The 24,577-nt window shown below is 41.6% G+C and overlaps 1 protein-coding gene across 2 annotated transcripts; it reads left to right on the forward strand.

Annotated features, from left to right (window-relative positions):
- The first annotated feature begins 241 nt into the window (after window positions 1–241).
- Window positions 242–24,017, forward strand: RBBP4 (RB binding protein 4, chromatin remodeling factor). 2 transcript variants are annotated; one of them, XM_044237706.1, is made up of 12 exons: window positions 242–387; window positions 988–1,135; window positions 5,298–5,443; window positions 13,792–13,965; window positions 14,314–14,429; window positions 14,543–14,703; window positions 14,801–14,927; window positions 15,259–15,336; window positions 18,101–18,177; window positions 18,304–18,361; window positions 18,453–18,563; window positions 23,016–24,017. In XM_044237706.1, the coding sequence occupies exons 1-12, from the start codon at window positions 372–374 to the stop codon at window positions 23,079–23,081; spliced, it is 1,278 nt and encodes a 425-aa protein (XP_044093641.1). In that variant the 5' UTR covers window positions 242–371; the 3' UTR covers window positions 23,082–24,017. The 2 variants fall into 2 exon arrangements, with proteins under 2 accessions (XP_044093641.1, XP_044093642.1); XM_044237707.1 differs by having other exon boundaries at window positions 991–1,135.
- The last annotated feature ends 560 nt before the right edge of the window (window positions 24,018–24,577 follow it).

A 24,577-nucleotide genomic window follows, 5' to 3' on the forward strand; every position in this document is an offset into this window, starting at 1 on the left:
AAATGGCTGCCCCCTGGAGAGTGCGGACTAAACTTGTCACGTGACCCGGCGGTCGCACTCCCACCGGCTCCGCGCGCGCGCAATCGAAGGTAGTCGGCACCCGGCCGTGTGGGGGCAGGGGAGGGGCGCCAGCCTCGGATCCACAGAAAGCCATTCTGCGTGTCTGGATAGGCTGCGAACGCTGCTTCCCCGCCCACTCTACCATTCGGGACGCTCCGATTGGCCAGTGTTGGCGCGAAGGTGCGCGAGTCAGCCCTCACGCAGGGGCAGCAGGAAACAATAGAGGCCGCGCGCGCAGAGCAAGCGCCCGTAGCCTCCCCGCCCCTCCCGCAACGCTCGACCCCGGGATCCCCCCGGCTTGCCTGCCCGCCATGGCCGACAAGGAAGGTGAGGGTGCCGGGGCCGCCCCAGGAGGGCGGGGGGTGCCGGGCTGGCGCCGCGGCCTCGACAGGGCCTAGCAGTGACGACAAGCCCGACTCTTGAGTGCTGTCCCCACCATCGAAGGCGTGAGGAGAAATCGCCCCGCAGGGCGGGCTAACGGCGCGCCAGTTTCTCCGGCGCGGAGGCCGGTCCCCCGGCGTGGAGCTAGGGCGGGGAGTGGGGGGAGCCCGGGCCCGGCCGGTGTTTGGTACCTTTCCGCGCTCCCTATCCGTCTGCCCGCCTCTCCCGGTTCTGCCTGAGCCGTTCGCTACCCCAGGGGCCCAGGAGGCCCGCGCCGGTTCCGTAGACTGGGCGCGAACGGGAGCGTGCTCATGAGGCCCGGCGCCGTCGCGCGAACGGCTAACGGAGTGACGGGCCTGGCTAACCCGAGTGAGTAGTTGCTGCGGGCCCGCGCGCGTGGAGAGCGGTGTGGGTACCTCCGCCGCGGGGAGAATTGCACATACCTCCTCCATTTCAGAATCTGGACTCGAGCATTGCCGGTAGCTTTGGAAGTGTTGACTCGGTTTCCCTTTGTGTTCGCTAACTTAATTTGTTTTTAACTTTTAGCAGCCTTTGATGACGCAGTGGAAGAACGTGTGATCAACGAAGAGTACAAAATATGGAAAAAGAACACCCCTTTTCTTTACGATTTGGTGATGACCCATGCCCTGGAGTGGCCTAGCCTAACTGCGCAGTGGCTTCCAGATGTAACCAGGTGATGTGAACCTTTTGAACGTTGTCTTGTTGTGTCCTCCTTGGTGTAGATTTCTCACGTTGATTTTCCCGGTTTTCTTCAGTCCCCCCAAAGAGAGCACGTGATCAAAACCCAGTTGGTAACCTTTATTCCTAGCCCCCAAAATAAGACAAAAATGTAGAAGTAGTTTTGCAATGTACCTGATAAGAGAAAACTTGTTTTCTTTCCCTGATAACGAATTGAATAGTCTGTTGTAACTACAGTTAATGAAATAATGTAAAATGTGTCAGCTTTCAAGAAAATGCTGTGATGAGTTCAGCTTTTTCATCAACACATTGGAACCTAGAGGTAGTAGCTGGCTAGTACAAAGATTTAGGTGACATGGTACCTGCCTTCAAGGAGCACAGGCATAGTTGAAGAGGCTGATAGTTACAGTGACATGTGCCAAGAGCAGTTTTACAGAGATACTTAGGGTGTTTAGAACTAACACCTGAGGGGCGCCTGGGTGGCTCAGTGGTTTGAGCCTCTGCCTTCTGCTCAGGTCATGATCCCAGGGTCCTGGGATGGACCCCCACACCTACCCCCAGCGTTGCTCAGCGGGGGACCTGCTTCCCCCTCTCTACCTCTCTGCCTACTTGTGATCTCTGTAGAATAAATAAATAAAATCTTTAAAAAAAAAAAAAACTAACACCTGAAGTTGGGATGGTTTTTGTATAAGGGAATTATGCATAGTGAGAGATTAATCACTTGTAGGGTAGGTCTTACACATGAAAAGCTTACCTCCAACAAGATAAAATAGTACTTAATTTACCCCATTTATTTAGGGTCTGCTAGGTTCCACATATCAGGGTGTGCAAATTTAGATACATTCCCTGCCTTGATTTTTTGTGTGTAGTATGGTACAACCACCCCTCTTTAGTTTAGGGAATATGGCTGAGGATCCCCAATGGATGCCTGAATCTGTGGATAGTGCTGAACTCTATATTATGTTCTTTTTTTTTCCCATATATACAGGCTGCGATAAAGCCTCAATTGTAAATTAGACATATAAGAGGATAATAGTAAAACAGTGATTATAGTAACATAGCATAATAAAAGCTATCTGATTGTGGTCTTTTGCTGTCAGAATCTCTCACTGTACTCACCCTTGTGATGTTGTTGAGAAAAATGCTTATGTGATGAAATAAAGTGAAGTGAATGACATGGGCATAGTGATGAAGTATTAGGCTGCTACTGACCTGAGGATAAGTCAGAAGGAAGATCATCTACTTCCGGAGGGATTGTGGTTGACCATGGGTAACTGAAACCACGGGTGGAGGGGCTACTGTATTACAGTAAAAAATAATTATCCTAAGAGTGGCACAGATAAAATGATCAAGTGATCAGGGGAAGGAAAAATCACCTCAACTTAGGGTATCATGAAAGGCTTCCAGGAGGAAGTGACAATGCAGAGATGAACGTGAATTTAAATAATACAGGATTTTATCAAGACCAGTGTACCTGTTGGGATAATGAGTTTTCTTTTATAAAATTGCCTCACCATTCATTATAGCATTTAAAAAATGGTATTATAGGGGCACCTGCGTGGCTCAATGGGTTAAAGCCTCTGCCTTCAGCTCAGGTCATGATCCCAGGGTCCTTTGATCGAGCCCACATCGGGCTCTCTGCTCAGCAGGGAGCCTGCTTCTCCCTCTCTCTCTGCCTGCCTCTCTGCCTACTTGTGATGTCTGTCTGTCAAATAAAATCTTTTTTAAAAAATGGTATTATATGCTAAATAAGGTTCTTCAGAATTCAAGATCTTGCAGAATGTGGCTATGTTTCAGCTCAACAAGTAATAGAAATTTGATGCAAATTTTACTAATAACTCAGAGGTTACTACCTTCACAGTGACATTAAAAAATGAGGAAGTCTGCCCTAATGATGTTTACAAAACTCCTAATAAATGCCCAGAAATATAGAGTTGAAAGCTTTGTCATTCATGACCAGGAGTTCCCATATTCAGCTGATCGATCAGAATTATTTAGGTTCAGGGTGCCTTGGTGGCACATTGGTTAATCATCCAACTGTTGGTTTCTGCTCAAGTTATAATCTTTAGAGCCCCACCTTGGGCTCTGCATGGAAGTCTCTTTTCTCTTCCCCTCTACCCCACCCCCCCACACCCTCGCTTTCTAAAAAAAAAATTTTTTTTTTTTTTTTTTTTTTTTTTTTTTTTTTAAGAATTACTTGAGTTCAGATTAAGTGGAGTCATTGCTCTCAGAAGTTCTCAGTGATAGTCAAACCATTTAGGAACTGGTGGCAGAGGACTTGTTGAAAAACAGTTGAATGGTGATTCCACAGTCATGAGCTGTATCATGAGCCACCCCAGACCTACTAAATCATCCTGGAGCCATATTTTTAAAAACCTTCCTATATAATGCAGTAATGAGCTCAACTTTCAAAGCACTGAATGAGACTAAATTCCCCAAGGTTGAAATCTGTGTTATCCTAGTAGTTTCTACTTTAGCAGACTTAGGTAAATAAACCTTTTTGCAATGTTTGACGTTGGTCCAAACACCCAGTCTTTACCTTCCTTTTTTTGTATTCTACACATGTAACAATGCTGATTTTTTTTTTTTAAGATTTTACATATTTATTTTGAATGAGAATGGTGGGAGGCAGAATCTTCAAGCAGCCTCCTGCTGAGCACAGAACCCCACGCAGGGCTCAGTCCCACAACCCATGAGATCATGACCTGAGCTGAAATCACGAGTTGGTCTCTTAACTGACTGAGCCACCCAGGCACCCCAACAGTACTAATTTTCTTTTTAAGATGAGGATTACTTAGAAGCAGTTGTGTAGTGTTAGCTATTTGGTTTTTTTGTGTCTGTTAGCGTCGTCATGGCAGGAGGTGGCAGTGGTGGTATTTATTCATACCCCTTTTTAAAAAAATAAAATTGTAGCTCCGTAAAGCTCTTCTGCCCTCACTTCCTGTGGTCCTTTACCCTGAATTCCAGCATTCCCAGTTTTGTGTTGACAGCTCTCCTTCTTCTTCTTCTTCTTCTTCTTCTTCTTTCTTTCTTTCTTTTTTCTTTTTTTTTTTTAAGATTTTCTTTATTCATTTGAGAGGGAAAGACAGAGCACAAGAAGAGGGACAGGCAGGAGGGGGAGAAGCAGGCTCCCTGTGAGCAGGGAGCCTGCTGTGGGGCTCCATCCAGGACTTTGGGATCATGACCCTAGCAAAAGGCAGACACTCAACCATCTGAACCACCCAGGCACCCCTTTGCTCTGTTTTCTCTCTGTAGGATAGAGATATCTATTGCCTCTGTGCAGAGGAATTCCTGTTGGTTATCTCTAGACCCAGCTTCTGAGCTTTTCTGAATTTTCAGCTGCCTGCTGGTGTCTTTTCTGGAGTATCTTTCTGTCTTCCCCAACATCACATGTTCCAAACGGAGTATATTCTTCCCATAGAGTCCCACTCCAGCTTTCTTCTCTTGTTCCTAGTTCTCTTTATCATAGTTGACTTTGGTTTGACATTCCTAGGTTTTTCTCCTTTTTTTTACTTCACAGTTCATTCATAAGCCCCAGTGGATTCTGTGGGGTAATATCTTTCTTTTCTAGACCAGAGATTCTCAAACTTGAACATGCATCATAATCAACTGAAGGAATTACAAGATAGATCATTGTGCCTAGCATCTCAAGTTCTTAATTTAGTAGGTCTGGAGTGGATCTGAGATTCTAATTTGCCTTTCTAGCTGACTTCCTAGATGATGCTGATGTTATTGGTCCTGATGCCACGCTTGAAGAACCTCTGCTTTACACTGTTAGATTATCCCTCTGCGGTAATTCAGATCAATAAGATCTTTTAAAAAAGAGAGATGTAGCTTTTTTTTTTTTTTTTTTTTTTTTTTTTTTTTAAGATTGGTTTATTTGACAGAGAGAGTGAACACAAGCAGGGGGAGCAGCAGGGAGAAGGAGAAACAGGGAGCTGGATGCAGGGCTCAATCCCAGGACCCCAGGATCATGACCTGAGCCAAAAGCAGACGCTTAACCAACTGAGCCACCCAGGTGCCCCAGAATTGTGGCTCTTAGTTTTTCTTCCCCAAACCTGGTTGTAATAGTGCCGTTTGCGTACATGTATATCACTGACTTCATTGTTTCTCTTAGTATTACAAATTTGAATAGTGACCATGTATTGCTGTTACAGACCAGAAGGGAAAGACTTCAGCATTCATCGACTTGTCCTGGGAACACACACGTCTGATGAACAAAACCATCTTGTGATAGCCAGTGTGCAGCTCCCTAACGATGATGCTCAGTTTGATGCTTCACACTACGACAGTGAGAAAGGAGGTAGGAATCTTCAAATTGAAAGAAGGAATGATGTATGGGTTATATCTTTCGTATCTTTGAATTCCCATGGAAAAGTATAAAGTTTGATTTTAGAAATAAGATAATGAGCTATGGAAAGCCAGAGTTGCAATACAGATATTAGATATTAGAAGACATACTTTTTTTTTTTTTAAGATTGTATTTATCAGAGAGAGGGAGAGCGAGCGAGCACAGGCAGACAGAAAGGCAGGCAGAGGCAGAGGGAGAGGCAGGCTTCCTGCTGAGCAAGGAGCCCAATGTGGGACTCGATCCCAGGATGCTGGGATCATGACCTGAGCTGAAGGCAGCTGCTTAACCAACTGAGCCATCCAGGCATCCCTAGAAGACATACTTAATGCACACTTGGTTCTGTCTTTTCTAGAAACCTTCCTCTACTAGATTGGGGAGGGGGGTGGTCTAGAATTGAAAGAAGCCAAAATCTGCCATTAATTCTTTTATTTTTATTTTTTCAAGTTACATTTATGTAATCTCTACACTCAGCATGGGGCTCAGACTCAACCCTGAGATCAAAAGTCATAGGCTCTTCTGACTGAGCCAGCCAGTCTTGCCTTTATTGTGGTGTTTTATTTTTTTTTAAATCCCAGCTTTATTGAGATATAATTGACATATAACTATAACATTGTATAAGTTTAAGGTGTGTAAGGTATTGACTCATATATTGTAAATTATTACCATCATGAAAAAAAAAAAATTATTACCATCATGGGTTTTTTTAAGTTTACTGGGGCTTGAACTCACAACCCCAAGATCAAGAGTCACATTCTCTACCAGCTGAGCCAACCAGGTGCTCCCAAAGTCCACCATTTATTGCTATGCATACATGGATGCATGTGTGCATTCTCAGCATGAGAGGTGATTGCCCCTAAGGTGAAGAAAATTGGTTCTTGGAAAGGGGGGGAGGTGCATGAAAATAATTTTAACTCTTTAAATGTATAAAGCACAGTTATATATGGTATACATAAATACATAGGATATCTGTGGTATTAAAATTTCATCAGGAGTGTCAGAAAAGATGTTTTTTGTTTTATTTTGTTTTAAAGATTTCATTTACTCACTTGACAGATAAGCAGGCAGAGAGAGGAGGGAAACAGGCTCCCCACCGAGCAGAGAGCCTGATGTGGGGCTGAATCCCAGGACCCTGAGATCATGACCTGAGCTGAAGGCAGAAACTTAGCCCACTGAGCCCCTCAGTGCCCCCAGAAAAGATGTCTTACAAGGTTTGGGGGGTGAGGGAGGTTGAGAAACACTGGCTTAAATTACCCTTTCCATTTTGAAGTGGTAGAAATGACTTAATACGGTACTTGATATATATATATATATAAATTAGGGGTGCCTGGGTGGCTCAGTGGGTTAAGCCGCTGCCTTCGGCTCAGGTCATGATCTCAGGGTTCTGGGATCGAGTCCCACATCGGGCTCTCTGCTCAGCAGGGAGCCTGTTTCTCTCTTTCTCTCTCTCTGCCTGCCCCTCTGCCTACTTGTGATCTCTGTCAAATAAATAAATAAAATCTTTTTTAAAAAAAAATTTAAGTGAGCCATTTAATTATATTTTATATGAGGAGATCGCCTAAGGGTTTAGCTATTCATGAAATACTTAACTCTCTCCCTTTTAATAGAGGTGGAAATGGATGAGTTACGTTTGTTGTTGTTCTTAAACTCAAATTATTACCCAGAGATAGAAGACACACTCTCATTGAGATATGTGATCTAAAAAATGGATGTTTAATGTTTCTTGAATTTCTCTCCATTGGCAGAATCCATTCTTTTATCTAAGTTCTTTGAGCTCCAGGTTACTTGCCAGGATTGTTGTGTACAGTTAGTTGGTCTTTTGATCACTGCATATTTGCCTTAGGGTGTTACAGAATGCAGAGTAATAAGTTCTTAAGATAAAGGTCCACAGATACGGTTTTGTGTCACTGACCCAGCTGTGCGTGATACAATTACTGGGAAGTTACTCTCTGGCTAGACATTAGTGTTGGGGTGGAGGCGGGTGGTGGACACTGAACTTAGTAAGAGTCTAAGGAGTTGGGCTTAAGGTCCTGTTAACGCCACTCACTAGCTCTGTGGTTTTGGATAAATCATTTAGCCTCTCTGAGCATCAGCTTCCTTTCTATTAAGTGAAGATAAATTGTTTTTAAATAATATTTTTGGGGGCACTTGGGTGACTCAGTGGGTTAAGCCTCTGCCTTTGGCTCGGGTCATGATCTCAGGGTCCTGGGATAGAGCTCCGCATAGGGCTCTGCTCAGCAGGGAGCCTGCTTTCCTCTCTCTCTGCCTAGCTCTCTGCCTGCTTGTGGTCTCTCTATGTCAAATAAATAAATAAAATCTTTAGTTAATAAATAAAATTTTTCGTGACAATGAAAATACTTTGGTAATGTAATAATTGTTTTTAAGAAATCAAAGCAAATAGAAAACTATGGATCCTGGCCACTGCCATAAACCTATCATCTACATATAGATCACTGTTAAATTGATTGTTTTCTGAATGATTTATCTGTCCCATTTATTGGCTCAGTCATTAAACATATATGTGGAGTACTTAACTATACCCCAGGCTTTTTTCTTGGTTCTAAGAATGCAGCATAGAATATGCTTTTCTGGCCGATGTGTCTTGGACATCTTTTTGTGTAAGATGTATCTCCTTTTGATGGTTGTGTACTATGTCATAGTTAACCATCCCTTACTTGATATTTAAGTGGCTTCCAATTTTCTGGCTTGAAAAACAGTTCTTGTACCATATGTCTTGCATATTTTTGCTGTAGAGTAATTTTCTAAGTGGAATGCTGATCAGAGGGCAAGAACATTTTCAGGTAAAATTAATACTACTAAGTTGCCCTTCGAGAAGAATTCCCAGTCGCACCAATAGCAGATGTATTTATGTATGTTTTGTGTATTTATCTTTATGCCTTCGCCAGCATTGGATTTACTTGTCCCAACTTTCCTCTGATACCCTTCAGATTTTGTGTCGTTCTTGGAAACACCTTTATTATTCCAAGATTTTAAAGTAGTTACCTGTTGTTTTCTGGGCTTATTTATGTTTTGGCCATTAAAACTGTAATATTTCTGGAATTTGTTTTGGCATTGGGTATGGAGTAGGAATCCAAGCATTTTTTTTTTCTTTTTTTAAGATTTTATTTGTTTATTTGACAGAGATCACAAGTAGGCAGAGAGAGAGAGAGGAGGAAGCAGGCTCCCTGCTAAGCAGAAATCCCAGTTTGGGGCTTGATCCCAGGACCCTGGGATCATGATCAGAGCTGAAGGCAGAGTCTTTAACCCACTGAGCCACCCAGGTGCCCTTAATTGGGACTCTTGATCAACTCAGGTCTTGATGTCAGGGTGGTGAGTTCAAGCCCTGTGATAGGCTCCATGCTATACGTGGAGGCTACTTTTAAAAAAGATGCCATTTGCTGGCAAGTAGTTTCTTCACTAATTGTTGAGGTAGCATTTTTTTAACATACATACTTTTTCTGGTAAGTTTTTTGAACAGCATCAAAACAACTTTTGCTTTATCTATCCCCCTTAATTAATGCTAGAGGAACAATTAAAAATACTGGTAATGATGGGTGATACATTTGTAAAACTCTATAAATTACTCTGTTTAATCCTCATAGGGAACTCTGTAGTTGTTTTGTAACTTGCCCTAAGGTTACACAGCTTATCTCCCTCCCTCTCTCTCCTCTTCCTTTTACTCCCTTTCCTTTCCCCCAACTCCCCCATCTTCAGATCACTGGAGGTTTGTTGCTTTAGAGAGGGGGGGCCGTACTCTCTTCTGTATGGTCTTAACAGTGGTGAAAGCAGATAATACCTAATGTCTCTTGGGTGATTATTAGGTAGATAAGCTTACTAGTCTATCTTGTTCTCAGATAAAATACCCTGGGCTCTCAAATTGAACTATTGAAATAAGTTACCGTCCACTTGACCCCATTTGGTTTTAGGTAATAGGTGGCAGACATCTTCAAAAGATCAGTGAACTTTCAAAGTGAAAACTGAAAACTGGCTTTGTCCTGTTGACATTAAAAAGAATTTGTGCGGGGTGCCTGGGTGGCTCAGTGGGTTAAAGCCTCTGCCTCTGGCTCAGGTCGTAATTCCGGGGTCCTGGGATTGAGCCCCGCATCGGGCTCTCTGCTCAGCGGGGAGCCTGCTTCCCCCTCTCTCTCTCTGCCTGCCTCTCTGCCTACTTGTGATCTCTCTCTGTGTGTCAAATAAATAAAATAAAATAAGAAAAGAATTTGTGCGTTTATATTAGGGTCAGCCTGGCTATATTGCATTTTAAGCCCATGTAAAACAGAGTAGATGTAAAATTTTACTTATGACTCTGTTACCAAGATCTTCCAGTATCAACAAGTTTATTTTTAGCAGCTTATTTGGAGAATTTTTTTTAAGATATCTTTAGTCTTTTGTCTGAATTGTATAAAATAAACATTAAATCATGATGAGGTAATTGAGTATTTGTTGTTAGAGTTTACTCTTTTTATTTTTTTATTTATTTATTTTTTTTAAGATTTTATTTATTTATTTGACAGAGAGAGATCACAAGTAGGCAGAGAGGCAGGCAGAGAGAGAGAGGAGGACGCAAGCTCCCTGCTGAGCAGAGAGCCCGATGTGGGACTCGATCCCAGGATCCTGAGATCATGACCTGAGCCGAAGGCAGCGGCTTAACCCACTGAGCCACCCAGGCGCCCTAGAGTTTACTCTTTTTAGTAAAAAGGTGTTTATGGACTCAGTGGCTTACAGGTAGAAATCAATACTGGTTACCTCGGTTGTGGGGGAGGGGTAGATACTATTTGGGAGGGACATGGTAGTACTTTCTGGGAAGCTGGAGATCTTGGTGCTGGTTTTCCTGGTGTATACATTTGTAAAAATTTGTCAAGCTAGGCACTATAGTTCATAGTGTTTTATATGGAGAGACATAAACAAAATAAGAATACAACTGGACCTTGATGGTCATTTAATTCATTGTACATGGATAGCTCAGTCTTTCTTTCCTACTTGAGATTTGGCCTTTCGTTTATCAGCTTCAGCTTGGGAGCCCCTAATTATATTTTAGATAGAGAAATCCTCATCTTTGTAAAAACTCAATTGTGAATCCTCTAAGCTGACTTATTACTGTGTTGTTGTTGTTTTAAGATTTTATTTATTTATTTATTTGACAGACAGAGATCACAAACAGGCAGAGAGGCAGGCAGAGAGAGAGGAGGAAGCAGGCTCCCTGAGAGCAGAGAGCCCGATGTGGGGCTCAATCCCAGGACCCTGGGATCATGACCTGAGCTGAAGGCAGAGGCCTTAACCCACTGAGTCACCCAGGTGCCCCTATTACTGTGTTTTAACCAGAGTTAAGGAGACCCTCTGTTTAGTATGTATCCAATACCAAAATACCCCACATTATGTAATTAGTACCCTTGCTCTGCAGGCTCGCTGCCATCTGTTGCTCTTCCCTTGTTACTGGGATCTCTTTAATGGCAGTTAGGCTTTTTTGTCATAGTCATCTGTAGTTACAGTTTATCTCCGTGTTTGGACTGAAAGTTCCTTGCAGTCACGTATCTTACCATGCCTTTTTTTTTTTTAATTTATTTTAGATTTTATTTACTTATTTGAGAGAGACAGTGAAAGAGAACATGAGAGAGGAGAAGGTCAGAGGGAGAAGCAGACCCCCCGTGGAGCTGGGAGCCTGATGGGGGACTCAATTCTGGAACTCCAGAATCATGACCTGAGCGGAAGCCAGTTGCTTAACCAACTGAGCCACCCAGGCGCCTATGCCTTCTTTTTTTACATTATAGATACTTGTGGTCTAGAGTTCTGGGGTTTGGGGTTTTGTTTTGTTTTGAATATATTTTTTAAAGATTTTATTTATTTATTAGGCAGAGAGGCAGACAGAAGGGATGGGGGAAGCAGGCCCCCTGATTGTGGGGGAGGGGGCAGGACCCTGGGATCATGACCTGAGCTGAAGCAGAGGCTTAACCCACTGAGCCCCTCAGGCGCCCCTAATACAGCTTTGCACTGGTTTTCTATTTTTTTTTCTTTTAAGATTATTTTTTTATCTATTTGACAGAGAGAGAGATTACAAGTAGGCAGAGAGGCAGGCAGAGAGAGAGAGAGGGAAGCAGGCTCTCTGTGTTCGGACTGAAAGTTCCTTGCAATCATGTATCTATCTTTTTTTTTTTTTAAGATTTTATTTATTTATTTGACAGAGAGAAATCACAAGTAGACAGAGAGGCAGGCAGAGAGAGAGAGAGAGAGGGAAGCAGGCTCCCTGCTGAGCAGAGAGCCCGATGGGGGACTCGATCCCAGGACCCTGAGATCATGACCTGAGCCGAAGGCAGCGGCCCAACCCACTGAGCCACCCAGGCGCCCTCATGTATCTATCTTATCATGAGTTTTTTTTGTTTTTGTGTTTTGGGTTTTTTGTTGTTGTTGTTGTTTTAGATTTTATTTATTTATTTAAGAGAGGGACAGTGAGAGAGAGCATAAGAGGAGAAGGCAGAGAGCCTTCTGAGCAGAGAGTCTGATGCGGGGCTCCATCCCACAACCCTGAGGTCATGACCTGAGCGGAAGGCAGAGGCTTAACCCACTGAGCCACCCAGACGCCCTGCTAGAGTTCTGGGGTTTTAATGTGAGCTTTTTTTTCAGAGTCTATTCTATTCTTCAGAGTCTATTCTACTTGTTTGTTTTTAGATTTTTAGTGTGTATGAAACATTTGCATTTCAACCTTTAAAAGTTATTTAGTGGAAATTGAAAGTTATCTAGTCTGCCAGCCATATTATCTGTCTATGTCCTTGCTTTTTTTAAAAAAAAAAAAAATTTTATTTATTTATTTGACAGAGATTACAAGTAGGCAGAGAGGCAGGTGGGGTGGGGGTGGGAGGAGCAGACTCCCTGCCGAGCAGATAGCTCTATGTGGGGCTTCATCCAAGGACCCTGGGATCATGACCTGAGCCGAAGGCAGAGGCTTGACCCACTGAGCCACCCAGGCTCCCCTATGTCCTTGCTTCTTTGGTTTGTTTTGGTTTTGTGGGCTTTTTGTCTTTTTTGTTTGTTTGTTTTTGTCCTTTTTAAAAGATTTTTGTCCTTCAAAGTATAACACTTGTATAACGGTGCTATTGACAGTGTTTTCATCTGTCATAAGTTACTGTCACAACTTAGCTTTATGGAGAAGGTGTTTGAGACTCAGAAATTGAAGGCCTTCCCCAAATGACCAAGCTCTGGCAGTCAGTTAGGCCAAGGTCTGACTCTTTCTGAGGCATCTTATCATGCTGCCTTCTGTAATTCTTTCGACTAATCATTAACTACCTTTGTTTATATGTTGCTGTGCCAGGATTTACATAATCACAAATTATATTGTTAACACATTTTATAATGGCACTTGGGAGAACGAAGTGCATACAGTAGCCAAATGTGAATAAAAAATATTTTTATCTAGTCTTTGCCTGCCTGGTTTATTTCAGCCAAGGATTGTAGTTGGCATGTATAAGTGGGTGGGGGAGGTGGTAAAGGAAAATGGAACTAGCTATTGTGGCTCTGTTTTTCCTCACTGGACTAAGAGAAATGGTATAGGGAAAAGATAATGGTGTGATGGTATTTCAGGAAGATCATTCCAAACTACAGCTTCAAATAAATGGTGTATAAAGGGGACTCTTTAGTACCTGGTATACTGTGTACTTTAATATTCGTTAAAATAGTAACTTAAAGAGCACGTGGGTGGAGTAGACTGTTGAGCCTCTGAGTCTTGATTTAGGCCCAAGTTGTGGTCCTAGGATCTGGCCCCATGTCAGGTTCTGCACTCAGTGCAGAGTCTGCTTAGAATTCTCTCTCTCCTCTCCTGCTCATTTTCACATGCACATGCTCTCGCTTTCTCTCTCTCAACTCTTAAATAAAATAGTGACTTGGTTTTACTTATTTAGCACTTTTTTGGTTCTTAGATTAGATTTGAAAATTGCTTATTGAGAATCTACTTTTGAAGTGGAATTGGTAGTGTTCCCTGTTTTTTAGATAGTATTCATATTTTTTAGCTAGGAATCAGGAGAATGAGAATTTTCACTAGATTCAGTTGTAGTCCTATCACTAGGAATGGATTAATGTAGGTATGCCAGATTATTATTTTTCTTGGCAAAATTTGGGGGAGATACTGTCTTCCCTTCTATGTAGGGTTGTAACAATCAAATGATTTAAGAGGTATGAAAACACTGTATACTGTTAACAGATGTCTAGATTATTTCTAGTATTTACCAGTTTGCTGATAAAAAGCTTGCCTGTATCATAATTTGAGTGACAGAGTAGCTCTTTGTCCTCATTTGCAATTTCTTATATATTTACAGAATTTGGAGGTTTTGGCTCAGTTAGTGGAAAAATTGAAATAGAAATCAAGATCAACCACGAAGGAGAAGTAAACCGGGCACGTTATATGCCCCAGAACCCTTGCATCATTGCGACAAAGACTCCATCCAGTGATGTTCTTGTTTTTGACTATACAAAACATCCTTCCAAACCAGGTACCTGCCGCCTTCAGTTCAGATACAGATAATGAGTCACTATGGGAATACACTTTTCCACTCAAACTGAGTGTAATTGCTTGTTAAATGTATATTCTAACATCTAGTGATGTGTACTGGTATGTGTTGATATTCTTCTCTTGCGTTCCTACCTAAGTGGAAAAAAATGCTTTTTTACACAGAACAGAATCATGGTGCGTTTTAAGTGTTAACAACTTGATCATAATGGGTCTCTGTTGCTATACATATGAAGAGCTTCATACCTCTTCCATCAAAATTCCATTATGCTTTGTAGACCCAAAGAGGCTGTAAACTCTGGATAGTCTTGATATGTGTGTTAATTTGCAGACCCTTCTGGAGAGTGCAACCCAGACTTGCGTCTCCGTGGACATCAGAAGGAGGGCTATGGACTTTCTTGGAACCCAAATCTCAGTGGGCACTTACTTAGTGCTTCAGACGACCACGTGCGTATCTCATTTTGAAGCAGATCTGGGCTAGTTATCAGTTGGTTTCTTTTCTTGGGTATGTGGGAAAGTGAGAATCTTCCATTTATATAATAGTTAATTTTACATTTAAGACCATCTGCCTCTGGGACATCAGTGCTGTTCCAAAGGAAGGAAAAGTTGTGGATGCGAAGACCATCTTTACAGGGCATACAGCAGTAGTAGAAGACGTTTCCTGGCATCTGCTCCATGAGTCTCTGTTTGGGTCAGTTGCTGATGATCAGAAACTTATGATGTGAGTAGAATCCATGTTTGAGTTTTTTCCTTGTTGTCTAAGTTTTATGTTACCCATTTTAAGCTTTTTTTTTCCTTTTTTTTCTTTTATATTAAAGCTGGGATACTCGTTCAAACAATACTTCCAAACCAAGCCACTCAGTTGATGCTCACACTGCTGAAGTGAACTGCCTATCTTTCAATCCTTACAGTGAGTTCATCCTGGCCACAGGATCAGCCGACAAGGTCAGTTTGGTTCATTTTAAGAGAAAAAAAATTTTTTCTTTTGCTTCCTTTGAGTAAACGAGATCTTTCAGTTGTGAGTTTTCTTTTCATAAAAAATTACTGATTGCGGGGCGCCTGGGTGGCTCAGTGGGTTGGGCCGCTGCCTTCGGCTCGGGTCGTGATCTCGGGGTCCTGGGATCGAGTTCCACGTCGGGCTCTCTGCTCTGTGGGGAGCCTGCTTCCTCCTCTCCCTCTCTCTGCCTGCCTGTATGCCTGCTTGTGATTTCTCTCTGTCAAATAAATAAATAAAATCTTAAAAAAAAATTGCTCTTGCTTTCTTTTTTGTATATAGACTGTTGCCTTGTGGGATCTGAGAAATCTGAAACTTAAGTTGCATTCCTTTGAATCACATAAGGATGAAATATTCCAGGTAAGAGAAACTAATGCTACATTTGTTTATTTTAAGGCGCACTTGTGCTTTATCCCATTATTACCAGTAATAGAAATCTCCGTATCTATGCTCATCTCTGTAGGAAATGTGATTGTTAATTCTGTACTTCCTCAAACTGGTCGTTGGTGATTTACACTCTTGAGGTATTAAGAAAATCAGTGCTCAATAATTCATGTTCCTGACATTGTATCTTCCCTTATTTCCAGAACTTGCCATGTCTGTTGATTTTTGCAGTTGAAGCTTAAAGTACTAGCTCCATGTTTTCTGCCTCATCAGTTTAAGCTCCTTTCTTAACACGCAAAAAGCTCTCTGACTCAATTCAAGAAATGTGGCACTATGTTCACCACTTATTGCCAACACACTGTGAGAAATAGGTTATATATAGTCTTTGCTATTAAAGAGCTTACAGTTTTATAGCAAGGGAAGGCCCATTTAGATTCACCGTAACAGAAGGTTGTTAAGCATTAGAACTTAAGGGTGGGGCACTGGGTGCTTTAGTCAGTTATGGGTCTGCCTTTGATTCAGGTCATGATTCTGGGGTCCTGGGGTTTAACCCCACATTGTTCTCCTTACTCAGTGAGAAGTCTGCTGCTCCCTCTGCGTCTCCCCACAGCTTGTGCTCACTCTTTTCTCAAGTAAATAAATAAAATCTTTAAAATGGGGAGAGTGGGTGTCTGGGTGGCCCAGTGGATTAAGTGGCTACCTTCAGCTCAGGTCATGATCCTAGGGTCCTGTTGCCAAGTCCCACATCGGACTCTCTACTCAGCAGGGAGCCTGCTTCACTCTCTGCCTGCTGCTCCCCCTGCTTGTGCACTCAATACTCTCTCTCTCAAATAAGTAAACAAAGCTTTTAGTGTAGTCTAAGTTAATTTTGGTGTGTGAAAGTGGCCTCTGATTTAGGCTCTAGGTGAGCCATACTCCTCTGTACTTTGTCTCACTTAACCTTATTTTCTACTCTTGGCTTGCTCCAGTGAACATTTCTGTCTTTATCCTCTTTGTCCTTGCTTGTAGTGGTGTTCCTGCCTGGAGAGTATCTAAATTCTTCCCTAAGTATTGGTCACTAATGCCCTTTTATCTGTACCATGAAGCTAGGACTTTCTTATCAGACAGTGTAACAGTATGTGATTGTTGTATGTGTGGTAGCTAACTTTAATAAAATCATTATCAAAAGGAGTCAGTTTTTTATCAGTTTGGTGTTTTTTGTTTTGTTTTGTTTTAGTTTTTAATCAGTTTTATATGTAATACTGAGTTCATAATAAGTACTTGAGAAAATAGATACTGTATGTATGTGTTCCGTACTTTAGTTTTAAGGTCAGAGTTGGATCATATTTGGCCAGAAGCCAGAATTAGTAAGAGTAGATTAAGATCAGAGCTTCAAAAATATAAAATGAAGGGCACCTGCCTGATTCAGTCAGTAGAACTTGTGACTCTTGATCTCAGAGTCATGAGTCCCAGCCCCCAGTTGGGGTGGAGTTTATTTAAAAGTTTAAAAAATCTTGATATGAAATATTTTACTTAAAATTAAAAATCTTGGGGCACCTGGGTGGCTCAGTTGGTAAGTGTCTGCCTTCCGCTCAGGTCATGATCTCAGGGTCCTGGGATTGAGCCCTGCATCAGACTCCTTGCTCAACAGGAAGCCTGCTTCTCCCTCTCCTACTCCCATGCTTATGTTCCCCCTCTTGCTGTCTGGCTTCTCTGTCAAAAAAATAACATACTTTTAAAATTAAATTAAAGGGGTGCCTGGGTGGCTCAGTTGTTAGCCGTCTGCCTTCAGCTCAGGTCATGATCTGAAGTCCTGGGATCGGGCCCCAAGTAGGGCTCCCTGCTTGGCAGGAAGCATGCTTCTCCCTCTCCCACTCCCTCTGCTTAGGTTCCTCTCTTGCTGTATCTCTCTCTGTCAAATAAATAAGTCTTTTTAAAAAAAATTTTTTTTAAATTTTTTTTAAATTAAAAATTTTTACAACATACACACAAATAGAAATAGAACAAAAGGTTTAGTGATAGGTTATCTTCATACAAGAAACCATCTTATCTAACTGTCAGGTTTTTTGTTGTTGTTGTTGTTGTTGTTAAGATTTTATTTCCTTACCTGTCAGAGCGCAAGCAGGGGGAGCAGCAGGCAGAGGGAGAAGCAGGTCCCTGCTAAGCAAGGAGCTGGTTTGGGAATCACTCCCAGGACCCCAGGATCATGACCTGAGCCAAAGGCAGATGCTCAACCAGCTGAGCCACCCAGGCACCCTTTTTGGGTTTCTTTGTTTGTTTTCTTGTTTTTGTATTTTATTTTTTAAAATAATCTCTACACCCAAACTGGGGCTTGAACTTTAAAACCCCTGAGATCAAAAGTTGGATGATCCACCAACAGAGCCAGCTAGGCACCCCCGCTAGCTGTCAGTTTTAATTATAATGTCTAAAATACTTTGATTTCTTTTTTATGAAATTTTTAAATTGTTAAGTATAATTTAGGTATTTTCCCCTGAGTTTTCTTTCGTTCTTTTTTTTTTTTCTTCTTCTTCTTAAGATTTGATTTATTTATTTGAGAAACAGAGAGCAGGTGAGTGAGAGAGAGAGCGTGAGCTGGGGCGAGAGGGAGAGGGAGAAGCAGGCCTGAGCAGGGACTCTATCCCAGAACCTTGGCATCATGATCTGAGCCAAAGGCAGATGCTTAACTAACTAAGCCACCCAGACACCCCAACCCTCAGTTTTCTAAGTTACAGTTTTTCTGTTTCCTTCATTTTTACTGTAGGTTCAGTGGTCGCCTCACAATGAGACCATTTTGGCTTCCAGTGGTACTGATCGCAGACTGAATGTTTGGGATTTAAGGTAAGTCTTGTATTGGTTACTCTTGTGGAGATATTTTCTTTATTTATACTTTTCTAAAGTAAAACAGACAAATCTGTTTTAATTTCTTGTTTTGTTTTAACTTTTTTCTTAATCTTTTTGTGCTAGTAAAATTGGAGAGGAACAGTCCCCGGAAGATGCAGAAGATGGACCACCAGAATTGTTGGTATGTTCTGCACATTGAGTAATACTGAAATACTCTGTTACATACTGCTCTCTATCTGCTTTTCATATCTTTGTTTTCCTCCCTCTTCCAGTTTATTCATGGTGGTCACACTGCCAAGATATCTGATTTCTCCTGGAATCCCAATGAACCTTGGGTGATTTGTTCTGTATCAGAAGACAATATCATGCAAGTATGGCAAATGGTAAATGTTAACATTTATTCGGGGGACATGAGGTCAGTGAAATGGAGTATCACTTCATATTTACAGACCATAAATGGCACCTCTGGTTAGTTTACTCCCAAGTATGACTTTAACACTTGTTGCACGTTAACATTTTCACATGCCTGCTCATTACCTTTATCTGCTTATCCCACTGGTGTCTCAAACTCAAGGAGACCAGACTTCTCTCCCTTTCTCCTTATTCCCATTTTCTCCTATTCTCCTATTTTGTATATGGCTCCAGTGTCATCATCCCCCAGCTCAACCAACTTGAAGACTCAAGAGTTCTTTTTTTTTTTTTTAATTTATTTGACAGAGATCACAGGTAGACAGAGAGGCAGGCAGAGAGAGGAGGAAGCAGGCTCCCTGCTGAGCAGAGAGCCTGACCAGGGGCTCGATCCCAGGACCCAGGGATCATGACCTGAGCAGAAGGCAGAGGCTATAACCCACCCAGGCGCTCCTCAAGAGTTCTTGATTATCTGTTTACCTCTAGTTCTTGTTTACTTATCAGATTTTGCATTGTCTGTCTGCATTGTTTCTTGTATCTGTACTCATCTTACAGGTAAACACTTAGTGCCCAGCTTTCCGGTTTGTACTTCACACCCTGGCTTTTTCGTCAGGTTCTCATTACTACTTGCTAAACTATTGCAGTAGCCTCCTTGCTGGCCTCTTCCTTTCCCCACTACTAGCAGTTGAATCTTTGGGAATGGTCATTACTTTGAAGTGACTTGTGGCTTTGAACATGCCTTGCATAGTTTCTTCCACAATGGTACAGCATCAGATACTGCCATTTCTCTGTGAGATATTACTAGATTCCAAAAACTTCCCTGTTCTTTATATCCTAGATGGGACGTGTTACCCTTTTTTGAATTTCCAAAGTGCTTGGAATTTAATAAAGATAACTGTAATGTATAACATAGAGCAATATAAGAAGCACTTGCTTTCTGGAGTTGGATGGTGGCTGATAGTTGCACACAGGGTGAATGGACTTAATGCCCTGTACACTTAAAAATGGTTAAAATGGCAATTTGATGTGTATTTTTGTACCACAATTTTTTTTCTTTATTGCATAACTTGAATGATGGTAGCCTGATTAATGAAAAGATTTGAAAAAAAGTTTTTGTTGTTTTAGCATAGATCTAGAGGCAGGAATGATCTCCAGAAGAAAGTTTTTGGCTCAATATGAGGAAAAGTATTTTAATAATCAGAATTTCTTTAGGATGCATGGGTGGCTGTTGATTGAGCTGCTGCCTTCAACTCAGCAGGAAGCCTGCTGCTTCTTCTCCCTCTGCTGTTCCCTCTGCTTGTATGTGCGTGCATGCTCTCTCTGTCAAGTTTTTTTAAATCTTTGAAACAACTTTCTTAAAGAATAGCACTATTAATCAAAGTTAAAGAAATAAAATGAAAAATAATTGAGTTTTTGTGGCCTATGAGATTTACAAATTATATGGTATATCCAGACTTCTTTATAAGATATTCATGACATGAAGTAGGAAAAAAGCAGATTATAGAACAATGGCATGTTATAATTCCTCATATTAAAATTATTGTAGCTAGGAGTGCCTGGATGGCTCAGTTGGTTAAGCAGCTGCCTTCAGCTCAGGTCATGATCCCAAGGTCCTGGGATCAAGCCCCATATTCGCCTCCCTGCTCTGTGGAGAGTCTGCTTCTCCCTCTGCCCCCTTTAACCCTGCTCATCCTCACTTGCTCACACACACATGTGCTCTCCTTCCCACCCCATCCTCTCAAATAAATAAATAAAATCTTTTTTTAAAAAAATAAAATTATTGGGGCGCCTGGGTGGCTTAGTGGGGTAAAGCCTCTGCCTTTGGCTCGGGTCATGATCCCAGAGTTCTGGGATCGAGCCCCACATCAGGCTCTCTGCTCAGGGGGGAGCCTGCTTCCCCCTCTCTCTATGCCTGCTTCTCTGCCTACCTGTGATCTGTCTGTCAAATAAATAAAATTTTTAATAAATTATTGTAGCTAGTCTTGAATTGAATTATATGTAATTGTTTAGAAGCTTGTTTGCAGGGCACCTAGGTGGCTCACTGGGTTGAGTGACTGCCTTCAGCTCAGGTCATGATTCTGGAGTCCTAGGATCAAGTCCCGCATCGGGCTCCCTGCTTGGCAGAGAGTCAGCTTCTCCCTCTGACCTTTCCCCACCTCGTGGTCTCTCTGATTCTTTCAAATAAATAATTTTTTTTTTTTTTTTTTTTTAAGGGCGTTTGAAAAAAGCAGTAGCTTGTTTGCCATAATGTGGTTGGTATATTTAGGAAGTTTTTGGATATCTTCTTTATACCTTTCAGTATTACAATTTGTAATAGTAAATGTATATTACATGTGTAAACAGAAAATCTACCTCATTTTTTTCCTTGTAATACACCCACGTATAATTAATATAAAAAGTTAAGAGTTCTGACAGGTGAATTGTGCTGCCTTGAGTAGCCTGTCATTTAAAGGTATTTTAGTAGTTGCCATGGGAATGTAGGAGATCAAACTACATCACCTTCAGGCCAGGGTGTTCTTTACTCAAGTTTTTTAGAATGGTGGTAAAAGAAAAAATAAAAAAGAATTATAAAACAAGTAACTATTTGGTCTTTGTCCAAGTTCCTAAAACCCTTGGGGTTGGCTTGAGTGATAGAAGTCTCCGTTGCTATTTATAAGGAGCCCCTTTTGGCCACACCTGAGTTTAGGCTAAGGAGGTAACTTAGGGCCCCTGGAAAGCCTCGGGATGGGGCTGGTCTCCTGAAAGACCAAACAGGTGATTGGAAAACTTTACAGTCCCTCCTACCCACAGGCAGAGGGGATTGAGTTGTGTAAAACTCTTGAAAAGGCTCTGTGTAACCTCTGGATTCAATGAGCTTCTGGACTGTTGGGTATATTGATGGCTACCCAGAGAAGACCTGGAAGCTTTGTATTCCCTTCTCACCTCGCCCTGTGCTTCACTGCCAGTTGGCTCTTCTGAGTTGTAAGGCATGTAGTAAACTGGTAATAGTAAGTAAAGCATGTTCAGGATTCCATGAGTCATTGCAGCGAATCATCAACCCTAAGGGGGTGAGGAGTGGGGGTGGGTTGGCATGTGGGAACACCTGAGTTGATAACCAAGTTGGGCAGAAGTGCATGGGTAGTCTGAGCACTCCGGGCTTGATGCTGGCCTCTAAAGCGAGGATCATAGTCTTGTGGGACTAGCCCCTTAACCTATGGGGTCTAACACTACTTTCACGTGCAGTTAGTGTCAGGATTGAATTGAATTGTTGGACAGCCAATTGGGTGAAAAAGACACTACACATTTGTCATCAGAAAACATCACACAATTGTATACTTTTCCAGTCAGATCACAGGCTCTTTAAAATAAGACTATCCCATCCTTTGCAGCACGTAGCCTAGTGATTTGTGCGTAGTAGATACTAAGTAAGAACAGTAAACTCTGCGCAAATGAAAGTGTTTTCTTTATCTCAGATTATGCCTTTGGATGCAAGGTTTTCATCAAGTAACAGAAGTAGAGTTTATGCTAGAGCAGTTTTCTTTTAAAAATATTTATATCTATTTATTTATTTATTTATTTATTTATTTTTTAAAAGATTTTATTTATTTATTTGACAGACAGAGATTACAAATAGGCAGAGAGGCAGGCAGAGAGAGAGAGAGGAGGAAGCAGGCTCCCTGCTGAGCAGAGAGCCCGATGCGGGGCTCGATCCCAGGACCCTGGGATCATGACCTGAGCTGAAGGCAGAGGCTTTAACCCACTGAGCCACCCAGGCGCCCCTTCTTTTAAAAATATTTATAAATTGATTTTGAAACCCGTGGTTTGAGGGGGCGCTCTTAATGAAGACTTTCTAATTTTTTTCTAACCATAATCACAGAATTATACAACCATCATCACAGTAATTCATCCCTCAGAAAAACCCCCTACCCATTAGGCATCACTCCCCATTTTCCTCCAGTCCTCCCAGCATTAGGCAACCCCCAGGCTACTTTATGGATTTGTCTGTTGCAGACACTTAGTATAAATTAAATAATGCAATCTGTGACTAGCTTTTTTTTCATTGCCAGGTAACATTTTTATTTATTCATTGGTCATTTAATGGACATTTGTGTTGTTTTTATGTTCTGACTCTTGTCAGTAATATCCAGTAGAAGGACTCCCGAAGGTTGAGTATCAGGACAAACAGTTACCATACTTCAGTTTTGTGGGAATGTCCTAATCTAGTTGGCCTGTGGGCCAGCTGCCTGTTTTTATTGGAACACAGCCACCCATACCCATTCATTTTCAGATGGTCCCTGGCTGCTTTCATGCAGCAGCTGCAGAGTTGAATAGTTGCTACAGAGACTGTGGCTCACAGTCTCTCTCCCTGGCCACCTCTGTTTTTGAAACATTAACTTCAAGAAGTATCCTTCATGTTTACTAAATATCCTTTTCTTGTTTTTGGGCAGGCAGAGAACATTTACAACGACGAAGATCCTGAAGGAAGCGTGGATCCAGAAGGACAAGGGTCCTAGATATGTCTGCACTTCTTGTGATTTTAGACTCCCCTTTTTTCCCCCTTCTCAACCCTGAGATTGATTTAACACTGGTTTTGAGACACAGACTTTGTTTGGCTATCCCTCTATGATAGGTACCATCAACGATGTTACTAGCCCAAACAGAGGGTGTTTTCTAAATATTAACTGGGGGACTTGATTCAGTAAAGCCACAGACTTATATTTAAATTTTCTTCAGGAATTTTCTAGTAACAAAAGGTCTAATGTAGCCACAAAAAGGGGAATATTGGGTGTGGTTATTTTTCTTCTTAGGCTATATCCCCAAGTTTGTTACAGACTCCTTTTAAGTAAAGGCTAAAGTGAGGAAGGATAGAGCCAAGTGAGGTAGGTGTCTGAGCCATGAAGTATAAATACCACAAGATGGTTTTTATTCAGGAAATGGGGGAGATTCAAGTCATATAAATTCCTCTTCTAAAGTTTTCACACCTGACTTTCCAGGATGCACATTTCCCTATGTAGACCAGTCTCCTCTCAGTTTCTTCAGTTAAGTCAAAACTATGTGTTCCTCTTTCCCCATATATTTTTGCTTGTTAGTGTATTTCTTGAGCTGTTTTCATATTTCTTTCCTTTCTGTGAAATGGTTTTTTTAAAAAACTTGGGACCACCAAGTTGTAAAGATGTATGTTTTTACCTGACAGTCATACCACAGGTAGACTGTCCAGTTGAGTTGAGAAGAGTGAATTGATAGCTTGTATTTGTTTTTAAAATTAAATTAATCCTGGATAAGAGTTGCTTTTTTTTTTTTTTTTTTTTTTTTTTAGGAGTTAGTCCTTGACCACTAGTTTGGTACCATCTCTATTTTGGGTGACCTGTTTCACCAGCAGGCCTGTTACTCTCCATGACTAACTGTGTAAGTGCTTACAATGGAATAAATTGCTTTTCTACGTAACCCCATGCCGATGGGTTTTTGTTTTTGTTTTTGTTTTTGTTTTTTGTATATAACATTCATCAAACACCAGTCTGGCTTTTCAAACAGTTTTTCAGAGGACTGTTTTACTGTATATGGTCTTTGACTATCAAAAGCGGAATTAAATATAATAAACCCAGAGCGATAGAAGAGCTTCACTCCTTCCCAGGGAAAGTGCAAGACATAAAACACTGAGCCAGAGGTACACGGATTAGTCTTTGATAACAAAACATCTTTTTGAAGTCTGTCCCTAGAGAACTACATGGACTTCTAAGACTGTCAAAGGCAATGTGGCAGAGAGCATTTAAGGCAGACTTTAAATTTGGAAAAGGTGTTTGATTGAACCTTTTCCCATAGAGAGGTTGAATCTCCCCAGTATGTTTTTCACTGGGGCCTGTATTTAGAAGTTAAAAATAATAGACTTCTTGAAAGCCTTTATCACCAAGTGCCATAACCAGATAAAATGCCTGGCTCTTTGCCAGTCACTCAGTTTAAAGGAATACATCACTGACTGAAAATCATTTTCATGAGCACAGTCTTTGGGAAA

The sequence above is a fragment of the Neovison vison genome, chromosome 2, assembly GCF_020171115.1.
Source record: "Neovison vison isolate M4711 chromosome 2, ASM_NN_V1, whole genome shotgun sequence".
In the NCBI taxonomy this organism is placed as follows: domain Eukaryota; kingdom Metazoa; phylum Chordata; class Mammalia; order Carnivora; family Mustelidae; genus Neogale; species Neogale vison.